This window comes from Dendropsophus ebraccatus, chromosome 6, assembly GCF_027789765.1.
Source record: "Dendropsophus ebraccatus isolate aDenEbr1 chromosome 6, aDenEbr1.pat, whole genome shotgun sequence".
Classification (NCBI taxonomy): Eukaryota; Metazoa; Chordata; class Amphibia; order Anura; family Hylidae; genus Dendropsophus; species Dendropsophus ebraccatus.
The window spans coordinates 53,412,941-53,436,190 of NC_091459.1; the positions used below are offsets into that span (position 1 = coordinate 53,412,941).

General features: G+C 42.0%; 1 protein-coding gene across 4 annotated transcripts in view; it reads right to left on the reverse strand.

Moving 5' to 3' along the window:
- The window catches only part of AHI1 (Abelson helper integration site 1), a 144,552-nt gene that overhangs the window by 65,785 nt on the left and 55,517 nt on the right, over positions 1-23,250 (reverse strand). For 3 of the 4 annotated variants that reach the window (XM_069974987.1, XM_069974985.1, XM_069974986.1), the window contains exons 19-20: positions 21,780-21,848; positions 335-446 (exon numbers count right to left, since the gene is read on the reverse strand). In XM_069974987.1, coding sequence (XP_069831088.1) covers positions 335-446; positions 21,780-21,848 — 181 coding nt within the window. The remainder of the gene's footprint in view (positions 1-334; positions 447-21,779; positions 21,849-23,250) is intronic. The other variant, XM_069974988.1, reaches the window with a different exon arrangement.

Genomic DNA, 23,250 nt, shown 5'->3' on the forward strand with positions numbered 1-23,250 from the left:
GAAGGACACAATGAATTACACTGAAAACACATATTTGCCAAGACAGCTGACAGAAACTTTTTGCGACTTGGTGGTATAAGTTATTTGATATAAAGAGAACCAAGTAAACCAGTGATTGCCAAACCAGTGTTATGATGTGTCTGCCATCTAGTGACAAATATTAAACTTGTTGTCCACAAGAAGCACATTCCCATTCCCATGGGTATACATTACGCTGCCTATTTTTATGATTTCCTATATATATTTAATTATTAATATTTTATAGTTCCTATATATAACTGAATACTTTTAATAAAGCAAAACAAAGCAATGTTCTAGAATAAAATGTTCTTACCAAAAGTATTCGTACCAAGGGGCTGCAACTGGGAGCTGGAGGTCCCTGTAAACTTCAATTTAGAATGGGGAGACAACAAAGACGGGGCTGGTAGAAAGCTGCTGGATCCACTCTGTAAAGAATAAAAAAAGAATTTGTCATTTCTACATTGTAGTTTAACCTCTTTTTTTTTTTTTTTTTTTTTTTACACAGCGGGGCTAGAATAAGTAGGTGTGGGGGTCTCGTGCCGGGATGGCAAGGAGCTCGGATGTCAGTATGACAGCCAGGCTCCTGCTGTGTCTCCATTCCTGAAATTGCTGTGCCGTACTCTTGTGAGAGTACCGCACAGCACTGTCTGAAGACAAGGGCGGCACATCCCGAAGCAAGAGATGCAGCTGACGTTCCGTGACCTCACACTTCCAGCAGCTGATCTGCTTTCAAGCTAAGTTTCGCCAGAATACCTCTTTAAGATGCAGCGATTAGGCTCTATACCATAATGACAAAAGAGACATTTCACATATAATCAATGCCACTGCAAGGGAAAAACGGGGCCTCTGCATGGAACATGTTTTAATGTAACAGGCATCTGAAGTTTTTGCATATGTATGCTGCTATAGAAAATGCTAACTTTTCTCTGATACTTCCACAATAACTGCAGAATGGAAACACCTTCTAATGTAAATACAGGGCTTTCACTTCAAAGTAGCGATACTCATTCAAAACACATACTTATAATTATATTTACATATCTATAACAAAGGTACAAATCTACAAACTTATAAAAAAGTACAGAAGCTTGAAATGTTTAACCTCCTAAAGGGCCAACAGGTTCTTGCCTCCTCTTAAGTTTAAATGCTTACATAGTTGTTTAGAGCCTTATTATTAACAGGACAAGTCAGATTTCTTCAAGTAAATGTATGGTAGCATTTAATTCACATGTATAAAAAAGAAATTTTTACAGTTTTTCCACCTTTCCTTATGCCATTTACTGTTATAATTAACCCCAAAGTGGAAAGAAAATTGATTTAATAAGTAAGTATAATAAGGTAAGGTAAGCACACAGCTATTACACCTATCAATGAGCGGCTGGTGGACGATGATTTTTAAACCGATGATCGTTTCTTCGACTGATCGTAGTCTTTATTACACATAGTGTAATAGGGCCCTAAAGCCACAGATTTTATGGGAAATGTAGGCAGCATTAATAAATCACTTAACTTTATTTGCTAATACATTTCTTTAATAAAGTTAAATTACATTATACCATAACTTCATTAAAATAAATATACAGTATACCTTTTCTCTCCTACTTAAAGGACAACTTCAGCGGGACCCCCCCCCCCAAAAAAAAAAAAAACACAGACACGCACAGACACCATACTCACCATCCCTCCGGTGACGATCGCCACTCGATTCGCCCGCCTCTCCGTCACCGTCGTCCAGCGATGTCTTTCACTTCCGGGTCCAGGGGATGAAAAAGGCTGCCAGTGCGCTTGCGCACCGGCAGCCTTTTCATTGGCTGGAGCGAATCACATGGCTTCCAGCAAGCTCAGCCAATCAGGGCTGAGCAAGCTGGAAGCCATGTGATGCGCTCCAGCCAATGAAAAGGCTGCTGGTGCGCATGTGCACCAGCAGCCTTTTCTATCCCATTCACTTTCCATGAAGACGCCGAGGAAGAAGAAGACCCGGACCGCCCCCCCGGCTCTGACGTCGTCATCTCAAGATGGCGCCCGGGAGAAGAGGACAGTGACGACCGTAATAGGTAATGTATAATTTCTTTAACTTCCGGGTGAGGGGGGCTGGGGGGGGGTCCGAAAGTGGGGGAAGGGGGCCAGACCGGGTATTTAACCACATTACAAAGTTATATAACTTTGTAATGTGTGTTAAATAAGCAAAAAAAAATTTCGTGGGAGTTGTCCTTTCATGAAGTACTCTGGCGACATTTCTTTTCTTTCACTGCTGTCAGAAAGTTATACAGATTTTTTATTTACTTCTATTTAACCCCTTAACGACATCGGGCGTAAACTTACGCCCTCGCGCCCTGGTACTTGGCGCATCAGGGCGTAAGTTTACGCCCGATGTTTCCCCAATCGCTGCGTGTTCACACACAGCGGTCGGGGAAGATGGCCTGCTATAAATCATAGCAGGCCATCGTAGCTTCACGGCACGGGGGGTGGTTAACACCCCCCGTGCTTACGATCGCCGCTATAGGCTGATCAATTCAGATCAGCCAATAGCGGCGATCGGAACCTTTCCGGGTCATCGGCGACCCGATGACCCGGAAAAAAATGGCGGTCGGTGCTGTCCGAGGACGGCACCGACCGCCATTACTGTAAAAAGTAATGGTGATCGCCGTGCCACCGGCCCGATCGCCGTGAACGGCCGGCCGGCCGTTCACGGCGATCGGGCCGGTGGCACGGCGATCAGAGTCCCACAAAATAGTAAATACCTGCCCTGGACCCCTCAGCTAGGTAGCCGAGGGGTCCAGAGCAGGTATTTGTACATTACTCACCTGTCCCGGGCTCCTGATCGGCGTCTTCCGGGTTCGCGGCGTCCTCGTCTTCGTTCGGGTCTTCGGCTTCTTCCGTGACGTCACGTTCGGCTTCTCTCGGCTATTTTCGGCTCCAGCGTCGGCTTTTTCCGTATTTTGCGCTCTGCTGCCCTCTAGCGGCTGATATGTGTAATACACTTATCAGCAGCTACAGGGATGTTCAGAATGTAGAAATTTTTTTTTTTTTTTTTTTTCAATTTTTTTTTTCTTCTATTTTCCGCACCCTATCGCCGCTGAGTGTTGATCAGCATCGCACGAAAGTGCGCTGCTAATCAGCAACTCCTCCTTTTTGGCGTAGGGTGTTTTTTTTCTATATTCTACTGCCACGGTCTGCTGATTTTTTATACTTACTGTAAAAAAACACGTAAAAAACACTACATTACACCACACTACATTGAATAAAGTTTGACACTACACCACTACATACCCCATATACCAATCCCCGTATAAAGATGGCCCCCAGGGTGTTTTCGGCGTCAGAGGAATACGTTATTATTGCCTCTGACACCAAAACAGCCAGTGAGGATGAATGGGGGATCCTTCTTTCCTCCATTCATCCTCATCCTCCTCATCATCCAGTGACATGTCTGAGGGGTAGCGTAGCGTACGCTGCCCCCCAGACACGTCTTTTCCGCCAGTACCGTCGCAATAAGAGATGACGGTATGGCGTGAAATTCTACAAACTCTGTGAGAGTACCTCAGGGTACACTTACAGATTTAGGGTACGTGCACACTGCGGAATGGATAAGGATAACCCTTTGTGCATTCCACAGCTGGCACCCGCCGGCGGACTGATGCGGGCGCGCGTCTCCGTCCGTGTCATAGACTCCATTCTATGCACGGGCGGATTCCGTCGTCCATCCAAAGAATGAACACGTTGGACGGAGAGCGGAATCCACCCGTGCATAGAATGGAGTCTATGACACGTGTGGAGACGTGCGCCTGCATCAGTCCGCCGGCGGGTGCCAACTGCGGAATGCACGAAGGGTTATCTGTCGCGATTCCGCAGTGTGCATGTACCCTTAGAATGTATGAAGGAAGGGACACCCGAATGTAGCCCCCAGATGCCCCCTCCCCCCCCATCCTCGGAGTTAGTGGGAAGATCGTCCGGGAACTGATATTCCCACTGCTGGATAAAGGTTACCACCCGTACGGGGATAACTTTTATACCAGCACCCCCCCTCTTCCGGTCCCTCGCTGCCCGAGCTACTGTAGCTTGCGGCACGATCCGAACATATCAGAAGTAGTAATAGCGCCCTAATATTTAGCAGCCATAGAGCGGACCCAGCACTTCTGGATATGAAGGACCCCGTATCGCACCAGGGCAACATTTTCCAGGTGACGTCCCCCACACTGGAGAAAGGGAGACCCCAGAAGAAGTGCAGAGTGTGGCGTAACAGGGGGATCAGGAAGGACGCCATTTTCCAGTGTGACACCTGTCCTGATCACCCCGGCCTCTGCATACTGGATCGCTCCAAGGCGCACCACACGTCATTGGGGTTCTACATTATCTAAATTCTGTCCCTTATTCCTATTTCAGGGGTCACGTTGATCCGGGGATTATTCTGATCGCCATTATGGAGTCGGGAAGGAATTTTTTCCCAGTGATGAGGCTACTGTCGTCTGCCTCACGAGGGGTTTTTGCCTTCCTCTGGATCAACACAGGTTGAGTTTGATGGACACCTGTCATTTTCAACCTTATAAACTAATAATTGGCCCAATACCCCCAAATAAATTAGAATGGTCCCTTTTCCCCAGCTAAGTAGGTATGGCCGCCATTCCCATTAGAGGATACCATGATGCAATTACAAAGCCTCTGTGCGGCCAGGACAGTAGAAACCCCCCACAAGTGACCCCATTCTGGAAACTACACCCCATAAGGAATCTAACAAGTGGGGCAGCGGGGATATGGCCCCCTGGTGACGGCCACATTTGGGACGTGAAAATGAAAAAAATTGTATTTTTTATTTTCTCGGCACATGTTCTACGTAAGTGCCCGTCACCAGTGGGGTCCATATGCTCACTGCACCCCTTGTTAGATTCCTTATGGGGTGTAGTTTCCAGAATGGGGTCAATTTTCGGGGGTTTCTACTGTCCTGGCAGCACAGGAGCTTTGTAATTGCGACGTGGCCTCCATCCTCCATTCCAGCCTCTAAATGGCGCTCTGTCCCTTTGGTGACTTGCCCTGTGCCCATATGGCACATTAAGTCCACATGTGGGGTATTTTCGTACTCAGGGGAAATTACCCTACACGTTTTGTGTTCATTTTCTTTTTTAACCCCTTGTCGAAATGGAAAAAAATCAAGGCTAGACCAACATTTAGTGTAATTTTTGTAAAATTTTTACTCTAAATCATTAATCTTGTCATGATTTTTTCATTTTCACAAGGGGTTAAAAGATAAAAAAAAACATTTAATGTGTAGAGCAATTTCCCCTGAGTACGGAAATACCCCACATGTGGACATAAAGCGCCATGCGGGTGCAGGGTAAGCCTCCGAAGGGAAGGAGCGCCATTTGGTTTTTGAAGGCTGGATTTGGATGGAATGGATTTCGAGGGGCCATGTTGCATTCAAAAGGCCCCTGTGTTGCCAAGACAGTTGAAACCCCCCACAAGTGACCCCATTATGGAAACTGCACCCCTCAAGGAATGTAACAAGGGGTGTAGTGAGCATATGGACCCCACTGGTGACGGACACAAATGTGGAACAATGTGGCGTGAAAATGAAATATTACATTTTTTACACTATAATGTTGGTTTAGCCTTGAATTTATCATTTTCACAAGGGGTTAAAAGAGGGAAAAAAAACAAAATGTGTAGAGCAATTTCCCCCGAGTCCGTAAATACCCCACATGTGGACATAAAGCGCCGTGCGGGTGCAGGGCAAGCCTCCGAAGGGAAGGAGCGCCATTTCGTTTTTGAAGGCTGGATTTGGATGGAATGGATTTTGAGGGGCCATGTTGCATTCAAAAGGCCTCTGTGTTGCCAAGACAGTTGAAACCCCCCACAAGTGACCCCATTATGGAAACTACAGCCCTCAAGGAATGTAACAAGGGGTGTAGTGAGCATATGGACCCCACTGGTGACGGGCACAAATGTGGAACAATGTGGCGTGAAAATGAAATATTACATTTTTTACACTATAATGTTGGTTTAGCCTTGAATTTATCATTTTCACAAGGGGTTAAAAGAGAAAAAAACACACAATATGTGTAGAGCAATTTCCCCCGAGTCCGTAAATACCCCACATGTGGACATAAAGCGCCATGTGGATGCAGGGCAAGCCTCCGAAGGGAAGGAGCGCCATTTGGATTTTGGAGGTTGGATTTGGCTAGAATGGATGATGAACGCCATGTCGCATTTACAGAGCCCTCGTGCTGCCAAAACACTGGAAACCCCCCACAAGTGACCCCATTCTGGAAACTGCACCCCTCAAGGAATCTAACAAGGGGTGCAGTGAGGATATGGACCCCTTGATGACGGGCACATTTGTGCCGTGAAAGTGAAAAAATGAAAATTTTCCCTTTCACGTCACATTGTTCCACATTTGTGCCCGTCACCAGTGGGGTCCATATGCTCACTGAACCCCTTGTTAGATTCCTTGAGGGGTGTAGTTTCCAGAATGGAGTCACTTGTGGGGGGTTTCCAGTGTCTTGGCAGCACGAGGGCTCTGTAAATGCGACATGGCCCTTGAAATCCTTTTCAGTGAAATTCAGCTTCCAAAAGCCAATTGGCGCTCCTTCCCTTTGGAGGCTCGTCCTGCGCCCCCTTGGCACTCTATCGCCACATGTGGGGTATTTCCGTACTCGGGAGAAACTGCGCTACACATTTTTTGTCTTTTTTTGCCTCTTATCCCTTTAAGAAAATAAAAAATTGAAGGCTAGAACAACGTTTTAGTGTAAAAAATAAATTTTTCTTTTTTCACGCCATATTGTTCGGAAAATCTGTGAAGCACCTGTGGGGTCCAGATGCTCACCGCACCCCTTGTTACATTCCTTGAGGGGTGTAGTTTTCTAAATGGTGTCCCTTTAGGGGTGTTTTTTAGGTTTTGGCACCCCAGAGCCTCTGCCAACCTGAAGTGGTACAGTCAGAAACGACCAAATATAACGGAGGCGTTGAAATTCACTAGGCGCTCCTTTATATCTGAGGCTTGTGGTTGCGTCAAATAGCGCAATAGGGTCACATATGGGGTATTTCTATAAACTGCAGAAACGGGACAATAATTATTGGGGTGCATTTCTCTGGTAATAGGTTTATAATTATGAAAAATATTGGATTACAATAAAATCTCTGCACAGAAAATTAAAATTTTCAAATTCCTTACACACTTAGCTTTTATTTCTGTGACTCCCCTAAAGGGTTAAAACACTTTCTGGATATGCTTTTGCAGAGTTTGGGGGGTGCAGTTTCTGAAATGGGGTGCTTTGTGGGGCTTTCTAACATACAGGCCCCTCAAATACACTTTAAACCTGAACAGGTCCCTAAAAATATCTGATTTTGAAATTTTACTAAAAATTTGGAAATTTGCTGCTAATGTTTTAAGCTTCCTATTGTCTAAAAAAAATGAAAGATAGTTTAATAAATGCCGCCAACATAAAGTAGACATGTTGCTAATGCTATTTAATATATAATTTATGTGGTATAACCACTTTCTGTATACGCAAAAAAGTTTCAAAGTTGGAAAAATGCATTTTTTCACATTATTTGGGTTTTTTTCATAAAGATTTGTTATGAGTATCGACTCCAATTTACCAGAAATGTAAAGTACAATATGTCACGAGAAAACAATCTCAGAATCAGCCGGATAGGTAAAAGCTTCCCGAAGTTATTAATGAATAAAGTGACACTGGTCATATTCATAAAATTTGTCTCTGTCATTAAGGCCATTTCAGGCTCTGTCCTTAAGGGGTTAAAGGTCATCCAATACTTATAAAATGCTATATGCCCTGCAGGAAGTGGTGCGTTCTTTAACCCCATAAGGACCGGGCCAATTTTGTTTTTTGCGTTTTCGTTTTTTCCTCCTTGTGCTTCAAAGGCCATAGAACTTGCAATTTTTCACCTAGAAACCCACATAAGCCCTTATTTTTTGCACCACTAATTGTACTTCGCAATGACAGGCTGAATTCTTTCATAAAGTACACTGCAAAACCAGACAAAAAATAAATGTGTGGTCAAATTGAAAAAAAAACAACAAAAACGCATTTTGTTTATTTGGAGGGTATTTGTTTTTACGCCGTTCGCCCTGGGGTAAAACTGACTTGTTATATATATCCGTCAAGTCGTTACGATTACAACGATATGTAACACGTAAAACTTTTCTTTTATGTGATGGCTTGTAAAAAAAGTCCATTGTTAACAAAAATATATTCCTTAAAGTGGTAGTGCTTTAACTGTAGCATAACTGTGCTCAGCCAATTGCGGCTGAGTAGCTGATGACACGGCAGAGGGCGGCCGGAAGCAATCGAGTGCCGAGCCGGGATCAGCACCATTATGGCGCAGACACCCGGGCAGTACGGACATGTGGATCACTCCTCCGGGGGGGGGGGGGGGGGGCTGTGTTTTTAGGCAAGACTGTGAGAGCCGATTCCCTTGGCTGAGAGACAAACCCACACATGAATGGTTTCAGGGTGCTCTACAGTTGGCATGAGACAAGACTGGTGGTAGTGCTCACCTCGTCTTCTCCGAATAAGCTGTTTTCCAGATGTCCCAACCAATTGGAAAGGGGATTCATCAGAGAAAATGACTTTACCCCAGTCCTCAGCAGTCCACTCCGTGTACCTTTTGCAGAATATCAGTCTGTCCCTGATGTTTTTTCTGGAGAGAAGTGGCTTCTTTGCTGCCCTCCTTGAGACCAGGCCTTGTTCCAAGAGTCTCCGCCTCACAGTGCATGCAGATGCACTCACACCTGCCTGCTGCTATTCCTGAGCAAGCTCTGCACTGCTGGTAGCCCGATCCCGCGGCTGAAACACTTTTAAGAGACGGTCCTGGCGCTTGCTGGTCTTTCTTGGGCGCCCTGGAGCCTTTTTGGCAGCAATGGAACCTCTCTCCTTGAAGTTCTTGATGATGCAATAGATTGTTGACTGAGGTGCAATCTTTCTAGCTGCGATACTCTTCCCTGTTAGGCCATTTTTGTGCAGTGCAATGATGACTGCACATGTTTCTTTAGAGATAACCATGGTTAACAGAAGAGAAACAATGATGCCAAGCACCAGCCTGCTTTTAAAGTGTCCAGTGGTGTCCTTCTTACTTAATCATGACAGATTGATCTCCAGCCCCGTCCTCATCAACACCCACACCTGTGTTAATGGAGCAATCACTGAAACAATGTTAGCTGGTCCTTTTAAGGCAGAGCTGCAATAATGTTGACATGCGTTTTGGGGGATAAAGTTCATTTTCTAGGCAAATATTGACTTTGCAAGTAATTGTTGTTAAGTTGATCACTCTTTATAACATTCTGGAGTATATGCAAATTGCCATTTTAAAAACTGAAGCAGTAGACTTTGTAAAAATTAATATTTGTATCATTCTCAAAACTTTTGGCCATGACTGTACAGCAGCTGATAAGTACTGGAAAGCTAAATAGAAGTGAATTTAAAATCTATATAAAACTTTCTGAAACCAGTTGATTTTTTAAGAACATTTTTTTTTTGCCGGCATACTCCTTTAATTTCTGGTTGGAGAACCTCATGTTGGAAAAAAAAAAAATGCCATCTCCAAAAGATAAGAGTACTATATACACTCAATAGTCACTTTACTAGAAACACCCATCTAAACTCCCTCAGAACATCAGCAATACATTGTGGAATGGATTCCATTATGTGCTGAAATTCTTGATGGTGTTGCAAGAGAAAAGCCCACAAGATAGGTCTTTTTTTTTTAAATATAGTCATAGGCTAGTTTAGGATCCTTGTTTCCCATGCAGTCCTCAGGCTGCATCTACCTTCTCCAAGCTGGGGGATTAAAATGCAGATCACTCAGGTTTGTGCATCTCTAACAATAACTCATTTTAATGGTGCGTTTACACGTAACGATTATCGTGCAAATTTGCGCGATAACGATCGATTTCAAACGATAATCGTACGTGTAAACGCAGCGAACGATCAAACGACGAACGAGAAATCGTTCATTTTGATCTTTCAACATGTTATCAAATCGTTGTTCGCAAAAAATTCGCATATCGTTCCGTGTGAAGTCGTTCGCCGATTTAACCAATGTGTGAGATAGGCTTAAGGATCGCAAAGCGATCGCAAAACGAATTTTCCGTACGATATATCGTACCGTATAAACGCTGATCGTTATGAAAAAAGAATCGTTACTCCGACATCATTAATTGTACGATCAGGCCAATTATCGTTTCGTGTAAATGCACCATAAATCACTCTGATTACTTAATTTTCACATTACAACTTATCCACAGAAAACCTGCAGCACTTCCAGATCATGTGTCTAATTTTGTTGGCAACAACAGAAAGTTGCAACAACTGGGATCACCTTACCTGTGCACAACTATTTGACATGTTTAATGTTGTCCATAGTGCTGACGAGCTGAAGGGGTTATCCAGGGAAAATCTTTTTCTTTAAGCTCAATTGGTTTCAAAAAGTTATATAGATCTGTAATTGACTTTGTAATTTAAAAATCTTAAGTCTTCCAGTATTTATCAGCTACTGTATGTCCTGCAGGAAATGGTAACCCCATAGAAAACCTCTTTTGCTCTGGACAGTTCCTATCTCAGACAGGGGTGGCAGCAGACAGCACTGTGTCAGACTGGAAAGAAAACACAATTTCCTGCAGGACATACTGGATAACATGAGAAGTCTTGAGATTTTCAAATAGAAGTAAATTACAAATCTATATAACTTACTAAAACCAGCTGAGTTGAAGGAAAAAGATTTTCGTACCCCTTGAAGCTCAACACATAACTTTTTAACCACAAGAGATATTGCAAATCTGATTGTGACAATAGATTTCCCGTTCTAAATGGGTGTCAGTGACAGGATAAGCACCTGTGGCTTTGGGGGTCCCAATGACTTTTCAACAGGCAGGGGTAAAACACTTACTATCGTATCATCCATTTTCTCATAGAGTCTGCTCTCAGGCAGACTGTATGTGCAGATCGCGGATAGAAGTGATCAATGCTATGGCCAAGGGGGATTTATAAAGTGTGTAAAAAAAAAAAGTTTTTTTAAAAAATATTAAACCCTTTATATAATTAACCCCAATAAAAGTTTAAATCCCCCACTTTCCCATTACACAAATAGAGATATGTAAATAAATAAAACATATTATATATGGAATATTATATATTATATTCAATATTATAGTGTGCGGAATTGTCCGATCTATTAAAATATAACAATATTGTTTCTGCATATGGTGCGTTTACACGTAACGATTATCGTGCGAATTTGCGCAATAATGATCGAATTTGAACGATAATCGTACGTGTAAACGCAGCTAATGATCAAACGACGAACGAGAAATTGTTCATTTTGATCTTTCAAAATGTTATCAAATCGTCGTTCGTAAAAAATTCGCAGATCGTTCCGTGTGAACAGTCGTTCGCCGATTTAACCGATGTGTGAGATAGGCTTAAGGATCGCAAAACGAATTTTCCGTACGATATATCGTACCGTATAAACGCTGATCGTTATGAAAAAAAATCGTTACTCCGACATTGTTAATCGTACGATTGAGCCAATTATCGTTTCGTGTAAACGCACCAATAGTCAACTGCGTAAATAAAAAGGAGGGGGGGGAGAACACCAGTAATGCTGATTTTTTAGAATTAAACATCAGAAAAAAATTTTATAAAAATAAAAAAAATTTCTTTAACACCAATATGATACCAATAAAAACTATAGATCATGGCGCAAAAAATTACACCCCCAACCAGCCCTGTAGGTCACAAAGAGGGGTTTTCTAGGATAAATGCTTAATTACCCATGCTGTTGGGAACATGAGAGTAATATATACTTACACGTCCTGCTCTGTCACAGCTGCCGGTTCCCAGGCCACCTGCTCTGCGCCACAGTCAGCATAAACTCTATACTGACTGGCCATTTCCTGTAGGAACGGCACGTTAGATGCTGTCAAAAGGCTGTCAGCAGAGCGGAGCAGGATGCCCGGGAACTGGCTGCAAAGGAATGGAACAGGTAAGTACACATTACTGCATGTCCCCTGCACCACGGCCAATTAAGCATTTTCTCTGGACAACCCCTTTAACAACAGCTATTGTTCAGCTTACCCTTGATTGGAATTTCTTTACATCTGTTGTTGTTATAAGAGGAATAAATAACACAATGGGTAGCTTCTGATTAGAAACTGAATACACTTGCCTCCTATGAGGCAACTCATTTAAGAAATATAGGTTGTGAAGAGGATTGCTTAACACCTTTACAACAACAAGTAGTGATGTTGGTTAAGACGGCAAGTACATTATTCTTATTTTTTCACAATATATTTCTGCTTGCTTCATGAAAACAACCACAATCCTGTCAAAATGATTGTTCACTACAGTTTTTGCTAGACAGAGATAAAACGTGACTACAGAAGCAATTTATGTAAAGCATGTTTGGCCTTATAATAAATACTTTATCCAAGGTAAAGGTACCCGTTTTGCATTTTGGCAGATCAATGCAAATTATGTGAATAATAATTGTGCAATGGTTCCTAATTTTAATGCAAAATGGATGAATTATGCTCCTTTAAAAATAGTAGAGTTAAAAATTTAAAAGCAATTCATCTTTGTTTTTTAAAGGCTTAGATGCATGATCCATGAGATAACCAGTAATTGTTTTGCATATAAGCTTGCAAGTCAAATAACAGCTGGGTTTTACTGTTTGAAAAGGTCTTTTACAATTAAAAAAAAAACACTATTAATCATTTATTTTATGAAGGTTAGCAGCTCTTGACGATTCAGCCTCCCTACAACAAGCTGGTCACAGGTTGCTCTGTTGCTGGGGTATCCCAACAATCGGTAATTTTCTAGGTGGCCTGGAAGAAAGTGTTCAATTCCCCGCACAGCTGCCACATGGAACTTTAACTAACTTAACCCCTATCCACAGAACTGGGGAGAAGCAGGGCTGTCCGTAAGTCGCAGCTCTGACTCTGACTCATAAATTTTATCAGGGACTGACTCTGACTCTTGCTCCTTCATAAATGGCCAATCATACAACAGGGGAGTTATTCATCACAATAGTGTAAAGCAGATCTGGCTCTGCAGCTTCTTCCTAATGTCCTACATGATCCTGTGGGTGCATTAGGATGCAGCTTGACTCCAGCCACCATGTCCTGAACAACTCAAAACTGGATTAGATGGACCAAGCGGTCTTTTTCTGTTGACAATCTTCTATGTGTCTAGCTAAATATTCACCATACACAAAGGAAAACTGCTAACAATGGTAGATACCTGTGATATAGTGGGGCCAGACATACTGATAAATGGTCCGACATAGTGACATAAAGGTCAAACAAAGGCCCTGGTTTATCGCCCGTGCTCCTGAATCATTAGGGACCCACAGGAACTACCTGCTCCGCCAGCTGTGTTCCGCCTCACTCACTGATTGGCTGAGCAGGCATTTCTGGAGCTGTGACATCACAGGATCAGGAGCCCGTCAGGATCAGTTGCCCCTTGGATTTTTCACTGTTGCCCAGAATACCCCTTAACTTTCAGCCTCTTAAACACACATGCAGCCTGCTGGAGCTATAGCACACACACACACACACACACACACACACACACACCCTTCTAGAGCCATAGCACCCTGAAAAAATACACACAATTTTTTACCAAAGAGAAAACACCACATTGAGGACAATTTACTGCTACATTATTTATGGCTTATTCTCCTTCTTTATATTACACAGGATATCTACATATTACACTGTTACTCATATACAATCATCCAGCATCCAGGAAGAGAACAGAACATATCTCTCCCCCCCCCCCCACACACACACACAATGGATTATTCAAGATCAAAAACAAACAGCCAAATAAAGACTATCAACTTTTCGCAACCACCATACTCTAATAGGGCCAGTGCTTTATTACTGATATATGAAGGAAATGCTTCACCCTGTGTAACTAAATGTATGTGAGAAAGTTTTTTGGTTTTAATAAATATGATTGATAGAACATATTGACGAGGAACATTTATAAAATTCAAATGGAAGTACATTTTTTCCTGACTCCGACATGACATCACAGGAGTATGACCTCAATACCCCGGGTGGTGGCCGCTGTGGATTCACAGGCAGACCAGATCTATACAAATCACGGATTACTGTAGAGGAGAACACTAGTCAAAATGACTGGTGTTCTCCTCCACAGTAGAGAGGCACATACCCCTCCCTGATCCTGGCTCTGTCTTCAGCTGAACTGCATCCTCAAGTAATGGTCAGGTGATCAATAGAGGCTGCAGTGGAAAGAAAGAAAGAATACAGACAGGAGTGGAAAGGGGTAATTGTAAAGCTGTGTTCCCACATTGCATTTATGTTAAAAGCATGGGAATACAGCCTTTCAGCACTTTAAAGCTCTTTTTCCTACTGCACTAGATGTCTTAACTAGCATATGCGCTCACAGTCACATGCGTTACCTGCAGCCCCTAGCATAGCAGGGAACAGCAACCTCCATGTACTATATATTCATTTATTTTTCAGATACCAGTATGCACAGCACTACGTCAGATTCAAAGTACTACACCAATGACCAGCAGTTTATATTTTGTGAATAAAACAGTCAACAAGGGGTATGAGTGTGTTTTTATTTAAATCCTTTTTTTCCTTTTTGTGTCTTTTTTTTTTTTTAATTTACAGGCCCAGAAGTGGAAGTCTTATAAACTGTGTCAATTACTAATTCAGGGGTTTACTGTTGCCCCATAAAATGGCACTAACCCCCACATTATTATCAGAGTACCTGCCTGGAAAGGGCAAAAAATGTTGTTCCTGGTCTGGGGCGGTAGCAGGCTAGAACTATTAGGCTGGAACGGACCAAAATAAGTGGCTCTTACCACCCTGGTTTTACCTGGTTGGTTATAGAATAGAGAGGTGTCCTACGTTACTACATAGTAATTATAAAAACACAATATGCAGGCCCCTCCTTCTTTTCTAGAACCAGCTTAATGTAACCATAGAGGAAAGGGACACTTATTTTAGCCCTTTCTAGCTTAACAATACTAGCATGCTACTGCCCTAGACTGGGAGCGCCATTTTTTGATGCTTCGGGACTACTGGTACCTGGCTCTTCCCAGTACCCCTGTGGCAGTGGGTACTGGGGTATTAATGGGGCTGGTTAGTGTTAGCCATCACTAAGCCCCAGCTTAGTAATGGACTGCTTCCACTATTAAGCCTGTGAATTAAAAAAAAAAAAAAAAAACACACTGGTTTATCTACGATGTCCTCAGGATATAAGATAGTTGCTCCCTCCCCCAACTACCTCCAGATACTGTTTTGACCATTTATTTCAGGACAATTATAAGACTATTTCTGAGATGAACAACTCACCACCACATAAAATAGACTAGGCTTTCCCCTAACAGTCAATGCACCAGTCTATTACTGCTATAGCAATAATAGACCACACGGACAAAAATCCCCTGTTAATAAATTTCCCCCTACACTTGTAAGCTAGGATGTGTGGTATTTTTAGGACTGCACTCACATTAGATGTCACATAAGAGACAAAGGCTGGGTTCACATGCAGCTGTATTAGGCTGCATAACCTATTACCATGTGGTGAAATTGTGTTTGTTTTAATGGAAAATACAGCGGTTTTGTTATATGTCTATTTTTCATTAAGATTTTCACTGATAAAACAAATGAAAACGTTTCCCATGTAAGCGGCCAATAATCGCATTGCAAGCCCGCAGCGCTTGCTCTAAAATATATGTGGTTTTACCGTGTCGTGATAGGCCACCACTGCACATGAACCCAAGCTTTTCTTTGAACTCTACTTGACTTCACAAACACCTTTGCAATATCCAGGTAGCTGTGGCAATTGTTATTTTTAAAATAAGGAATATATGGGTTTCAGAAGTTGCCATGCAAGTGCCTGTTCTCACGAAAGGCCTGATGGGAAGGACAATGAAAATGATTACTTGCCCATGTAAGCACAAGAGATGAATGACATGGGTGACATATACACCAAACAGGGCTTTTAGGGAATGGAAACAATTATCCACCTTGTAATTACCCTTCTTCTAATAATTTCTCACTTCTGCTAGCTGCCCCTATTGTATGTGTTTACCTAGTACATCCCCCTGATTATGACTGTTTGTGGATTACTATAGAAGTGGCTGTGCTTGGCAGAATTCCCAACATCACGCCCACACAGGGAATGCACCTGTGCAAAGAGTGCTGATCGAGAACACCTGTCACAGGGACTGCTTGGGACAATTCCATAACATAATGTAACAAAGGCTAACACAGAAAAGTCAGCCCCCACACACCAGTCAAAATGTGGAAGTAAAATTGCAAAACTAAACATAAAAGAGATATGTGAAACAGAATGCATAAAGAGGTTTACACCTACATTATTCTCGGTACTAACTGTGTGCACTCACAGAAAACCTGTTTTTCTACAATGCATGTAAATTTGTAAAAAAAAAAATGAAATTAATGGGGTACTCTGAAAAAAAAAAAGTTTTTGAATACACAGGTGTCAAAGTTATATAGAGTTGAAAATTACTTCTGTTAAAAAAAAAGTCTTTTAGTACTTATCAGATGATATATGTCCTGCAGGAAGTAGTGTTCTATTTCCAGTCTGTAACAGTGCTCTCTGCTGCCTCTTCTGTCCTTGACAGGAACTGTCCAGAGCAGAAGCAAATCCTCATAGAAAACCTCGACAGTTCCTGACATGGACAGAGGTGACAGCAGAGAGCACTGTGTCAGACTGGAAAGAATAGAGCACTTCATGCAGGACATACAGCAACTGATAAGTACTGAAAAACTGGAGTTTTGTTTTTTCATAAATAGAAGTTATTTACAAATCAGTATAAGGGTGCCTTCACAAACAACGTATCCACAGCGGATTTCTCGCTGCGAATTTGCAGAGGAATCCGCTGCGGATACTTGCCCATGCATTTCAATGGGCAGACATACTTGCAGCAGGATTGTCATCCCACTGCGAGTATGTCAAACTCAGCGCTGTTAACCCCTGTGGCCCTGGAGCATTCATTACCTTCTCCCTGCTCCTGGGTTCCCCGTGTCTGCTCTTCCCCTCAGCCAATCAGTGCGCTGCCCTGCCGCAGCCACCGATTGGCTGAGCAGGACGTCCTGCCAAGAACCCCCGAAGCAATCTGAAGCAGGTGATGTATGCTCCGTAGAGATGAGCGAACCTCAAGCATTTGATTAGCAGTGGCTGCTGAAGTTGGATAAAGCCCTAAGGCTATGTGGAGAACATGGATATAGTCATTGGCTGTATCCATGTTTTCCAGACAACCTTAGGGCCCTATCCAAGTTCAGCAGCCGTTCGGTCGGTTGCAATAGATACGAACGCAATAGCGAATAAATAGAGAAGAAAAACTATCGCAATTACGATCATAAGTAACGATTATCGTTCCATGGAAATGAGTGAACGTTTTCAGGTCTTTCGCAATAGCGGTCGTTTGAGATCGTTAATCGTTAACGATTATGCAAACGATAATTGTCCGGTGGAATAGGGCCCTAAGGATGCCCCTACCCCATACATTTTGCTCTGTACTGATCTGGAGACGTTATTCATGACATTCCCCACATATCACTGAAAAAAGGAATCTAAAGCACCAGAGATCTAGTAAAAGGGGCTTTCTTTATTCAGACTTCACAAAACAATGTTGTACATCAATTTAGATGTAACCTTTATAAGATCAATTTTTCATTTTTGCATTTTCGTTTTTCACGGCTCGCTCTTTCATTTTTTTTTTTTTTTAAATCAAGAGTCATATGAGGGCTTTTTTTTTTTTTTTAACTAAATTTACTTTGTAATGACACTATTTATTTTACCATAAAGAAAAGAAATTTTTTGTGAGGCAAAATTTTTTTTAAAATATGCATTTTTGGTCATTTTGGGGGCTTTCATTTTTTAATGAAATTTACGATTAAACTGACACATTATCTTCATTCTCTGGATTGCTAAGATTACACCAAAAACCAATTTATATCATTTTATTTTCCAACCTAAATTCAGACCCTTATATAATTATTATTTTTCCACCCAAAAAGTTATATGAGGGACATTTTCTTGTTCCATGGTCTGTACTTTACATCAGCACCACTTGGGTCTGGCTTGGACATTTTGATAGCTTTTTATTTAATTTTAAATTTATTTTTTATGTTTTGTTTTTTTTAAGCAGAAATTTACGAATTTCTTCTACACTGTTCATAATGATTGATCAATAATGCTAATGCTACATTAATAGTTCAGGCAATTAGGCCCGCACATCAATATTACATATGTTTATTTGATTATTTACACTTTTTTATTGGAAAATGTAGGATGCTTTGAACTTTTATTATTCACATACATAGGAGACTAATATAAGGAATCCTTTGATTCCTTATACTGATCATAGCTTTTTTATAAGACAGCTATGATCAGTATTATCAGGGATTGACTGATAGAGGCTGCAAGAGAAGCCTCTATAAGTCATTGCGCCACAAAGCCTACACATAGAAATGTAAGGCTTGCAGCCTGGACAGCAGAAGAGGATCGGGCTCCAGAAACAAATGATCACCAACAGACTGCATGTTTTCAGATTTGTCATGACCGGATCACACAGCAGAGCACTAGGTAAGGCTATATTGCTCTGTGATCTGGAGACTGACAGCATGAATATATGTATATCCGTGTTGTCTGTTTCAATCGCTGCACAAGCGATACAAAGATCATTCTACAGCCTGGGTGCTCGATTTGGTGTGCCATGTAAAGGAACTGCAAACAAGTGCTGAACTTGCCGACAGGTGCTCGTCTGCGTCCGCCCACGGCCGACAAATCTATTAATGTAAAAGGACCTAGAGTACAGCTCAAGCTAAGCTCACATTAAACATTTAACATGTCTTAACGTCACATATACAGTCCTATGGTGTTTCAAACAAAATAAAAAAAGAAATATGCCTTGGGTTGAACAGCCCTAATATAACTGCAGGCTTTAATAATAATGTATTCACATATGCCGCTTACACACAGGAGATGTTGTCAAAGTGAATTATCTCTTTCACTGCTTGGTTGGAAGGAAGATTGAGTAAGAGAAACTTACAAAGATAACCACCTGGATAGCCAGCAGCATTGATGATGTAACGCAGATCTGCAGCACTTGATACGACATACGCATGATGATCACTCTGTTTGTTTTAGCACTTAATTATTAAAACAACAACTACGTTACAGGAATATTAAGAATATTTCTTTGTTCTAACACAACTACAAAGAAGTCACATGGAAAAAGAAAACACCTCTTAACACAAGGGCCTGATGGCATTGATGCTAGAAGGTTTATTCATCCATAATTACAATAGTCTTTAAAGGGGTTTTCCCATAGTAAAAACTCATCACTAGAGATGAGCGCAACTGGAGCATGCTTGAGTCTGACTGTTCGCGCACCATTTGAATACCGGTGGCCGAGGAAACTGGATGCAGCCTTAGGCCTTATTCACACGTCACGTAATCTACAGATCTGTATTTCCGTATTCGAGTAAGCGCACATTGTTGTCTATTGGGCTATTCACACAATCAGTAAGTTACAAGGACGCAAACCCATCCTGAAAAAAAAAGTACATGTACGGACCTAGACTTTTTTTGCGTATTTCCGTAAAAAAAAATAGGAATGAGACATTAGTCACATGTTGAAAGGTTGCGTTTCTAAAAAACAGATTTACGGAAATACAGTTGCCTGCCATACGGATGCACTACAGAGGTCCAATCCCTAATTTTTATTGGGTTCTACGGGTGGATAGCAGGAGGAATCTATGGACATAAATAAAATATGGAAAGTGTGCATAAGGCCTAAGGGGGTTCAGAAAACATGGATACAACAAAAGTCCTATGGCTGTAGCCATGTTTTCCTGGACTCTCTAGGGCTGGTTTCAATCTCTTCACCCACCGGTATTCAAATATCGAATGATCGAGTTGCGTTCCTCTCTACAGTAGATGCTAGGTAATAAGTGTATGATCACTGTGGATCCAACCGCTGGGACCCTCACTAACCATTAAATGTGGCTGGTGTAAAGCACCGACCGCCAAGAATCTGACTATTCAAGTGCCGCACTTTAAGAAGTTTTTTGGCACATTGACATTATTTCATAAATAAAAACTAAACAAAGAATAAAAAGTGTGTAGATACAGTAAAAAAAAAAAATACACAGCCATCCCTTGCTGCAGCATCTCTAAAAGTATCCAGCGAGTGTAGTCAATTCTACAATGTAGAGTTGGGAAGAAACAAGATTTGCACTCTGGAATTAAGGGCGCTTTATAAAGGAATAATAATTTGACCTTTCCATCTCTTGATGCCGCAATAGCATTTAAAATTCTGTTTCTTTTGTAGGTGATGCAGCAGATGAGGTTTGGCCCAAACTACATTAAAAGAATTTTACTGCTGATTGTAATTCCAGGGCTGGTATTGCCTTATCATTAAATATTGATCATCATTAAATATTGATCCCTTGTTACGCCTTTTCAGGGATAGGTTTTGTGTGTGGTCCGATCTCCAGTTGTCGGTGGCTGGGCGAATTAAACTTATTAAGGTGGCAGTGCTAAATAAAAGTCTTTATTTTCTACAAGTGTTTATTCCGGTACACAAATCCTTCTATAGAGCGCTAGATTCTAGTAAGATATCCTTCATTTGGAGCACTACTTGGTGTACATTACAACTATCCAGGCTGCAAAGACCTAAGGATGATGCTGGTATGGCCTTACCTAATATATATTTATACTACCTGGTGGGACAGTTAAAAGTAACTGTCATTCACGGCTGCTGCGCCACTTTGCCCCGCCCACATTGGCCTCCCTGATGCGGTCTCGGCTGTTCTCTCAGCCGGCCTAGAGGTCTAGGCCCCACCCCCTCTAGGTCGCCCCTTTCCAATGGCCATCGAGGGGGAGGGTCCTTGACGCCAATGACGTCACGTAGGGATGAGGCTTACAGCGCCAATTTGGGGGGGGGAGGTAGTGGCACAGCAGAACTGAAGCCCCGCCGGGGTGGCACAATCCACCAATGATAAAAATCATTTTTCACTGGCCCAAGCACCAAGAAATCTATTATAAGGTAAGGTCCTCATACAAAAGAAGTCCTCATACAAAAAGGGGGTGACAGTATCACTTTGAGCAAAAAAGCCTCTTTCCGTACTGAAAAAGCTGTTTTACAGCCTACCCCCATCTTATCTGCTCATTATCAGGCAAAGCAGTGTTCATCGCAGAGGAGGAAAGTGGAAACAGGTTTGCTGAGTCCAATATAACCTATAGAAGCGGGAGGGGCTGAGGGGGATGAGTGAGCAGGAGGAGAGAAGCAGCTCTGCTGTTTGGAAACTTTCTGGGCACATAAGCCGCTACATTCACAGGTCAGAAAGGTCAGTGCTTCTATGGAAACTTGATGAGACAAATTTGCAGGTGAAAACAGTAATAGTGGTAAAAACCCTGTCGGAAGTTTGCCCAACATGGCTCCATCCCCCCACCCCCCTACTCAATAACTCACAGCACATGGCTCAAGAGGTTCCAGTACTGCTGCCTAATGCACAAGTTACCTTACCGCCTATAGCATAATATCCAGAGAGGTAGTGGTTTGTGGGGTCGATCTCTAATCTAGCTCAAGGTTTGCAATTTTGTACTTTGCATTATTTGTATTGGCTGTTACCATGTTGGCAACTTATGTGTACATTTACTGACTTTCCCAATGTTTCTGTATGCAAATTTATTTTTCAATAAAAATGAGATAAAAAAAGTACACACCTGTAAGAGCCAGCACCGCATCCCAAAGGGAACCAGTAGAGAAATTCCCAAGCTAGTCTGCATCATGGACTACAACAGATACATGGGAGAGGTTGACCTGTCGTATCATATGCTGAGGCCAAATGGAACCATCTAGTATTTGAAGGTGTAGTACATGAAACTGTATGTCTGGAGTTCCAAGAATAAGTCACACACTTAGGTCCCTTTCACACATTAATATTATACTTTCTGCAATTACAGATCTGTAAGTAACTGCGGCTAGTATAGTACCCATTGATTTCAATGGACCCTTTTTACACATCAGCAGTTGCAAATTATACTTGAGAGACATTATATGCTTTAAAATTTGCTGAAACACCTGTGGGTCAGAATGCTTACTACCTGCATAGATAAATTGTTTTAGAGGTGTCAGAGAGAGTTAGCGCAACTGCAGCATGCTCAAGTCCGATTGTTCGGCATTTGAATACCGGTGGCTGAAGAAGTTGGATGCAACCCTAAGTAGTCCTGGACATCACGAATGAAGCCATATGCCACAGGCTGTAACCATGTTTTCCCAAATAATCGGACTCGGGCATGCTTGAATTGCACTACTCTCTAGTGTAAGTTCCAAAATTACTTCTTTACAGGAATATTTCAGCAGTTTAACCTTCTGCAAACCTGAAACGGTACCTTATAAAACATGTTATTAAAAGGGGATCGCCAAATTACAAGATGCTCTTTCATTTCTAAGGGCTTATTCCCAAGTTCTGTGAAACACAGATGGGTAAGCCCTGTCATAGACTCTATCCCTGCCCGGCATCATGGAGCAGGGAAAGTGTTAAAATCTTTGCGGCACTGTAATAAATCAGCTGCGCAGCTGTGTCATTACAGTGCCACGTAGATTTAAGTACTTTACCCGCTCCCGGCATCATATTGATATATGATGGCAGGCAGGGATAGAGTCCATGACAGGGCTTACCCATCAGTAGGTTCTGTGTTTTACAGAATGTGGGAATAAGCCCTAACGCTGGAGGGTTTTAGAGCTATTTTGGGGCCTTAAAAATGTGATTGCTGCTAAACTTATAAGCCTTCTAAAGTCCTAATAAAAAATATAAGAACAGGCACTTGAAAAAAATGAAGCAATTATAAAGTAAGCATATGGTAAATGTGTACTATCAACTACTCTGTGTAGCATTACCATCAGTTTTACAAGATGAGAAATACAATATAAAGTACAATATATCACAAAAAGTAATCTACAAATCACTTGGATGAGTAACAGAATCCCTGGTTTTATTATAGTAGAAGCCCAGTCTGCATGATGCCTTTTCCAGCTCTACTGATAATGTGGTGATCCTGCCCATAATATGGCGGATCATGGAGGTGCATGTGACCAAGCTCCTCTCTTGGCATTCTCTACTGTACCTGTATATCACAGGTACCTGTAGAACACCAAGGACGTGCATGGTCACGTGCTCATGATGGATGGGAT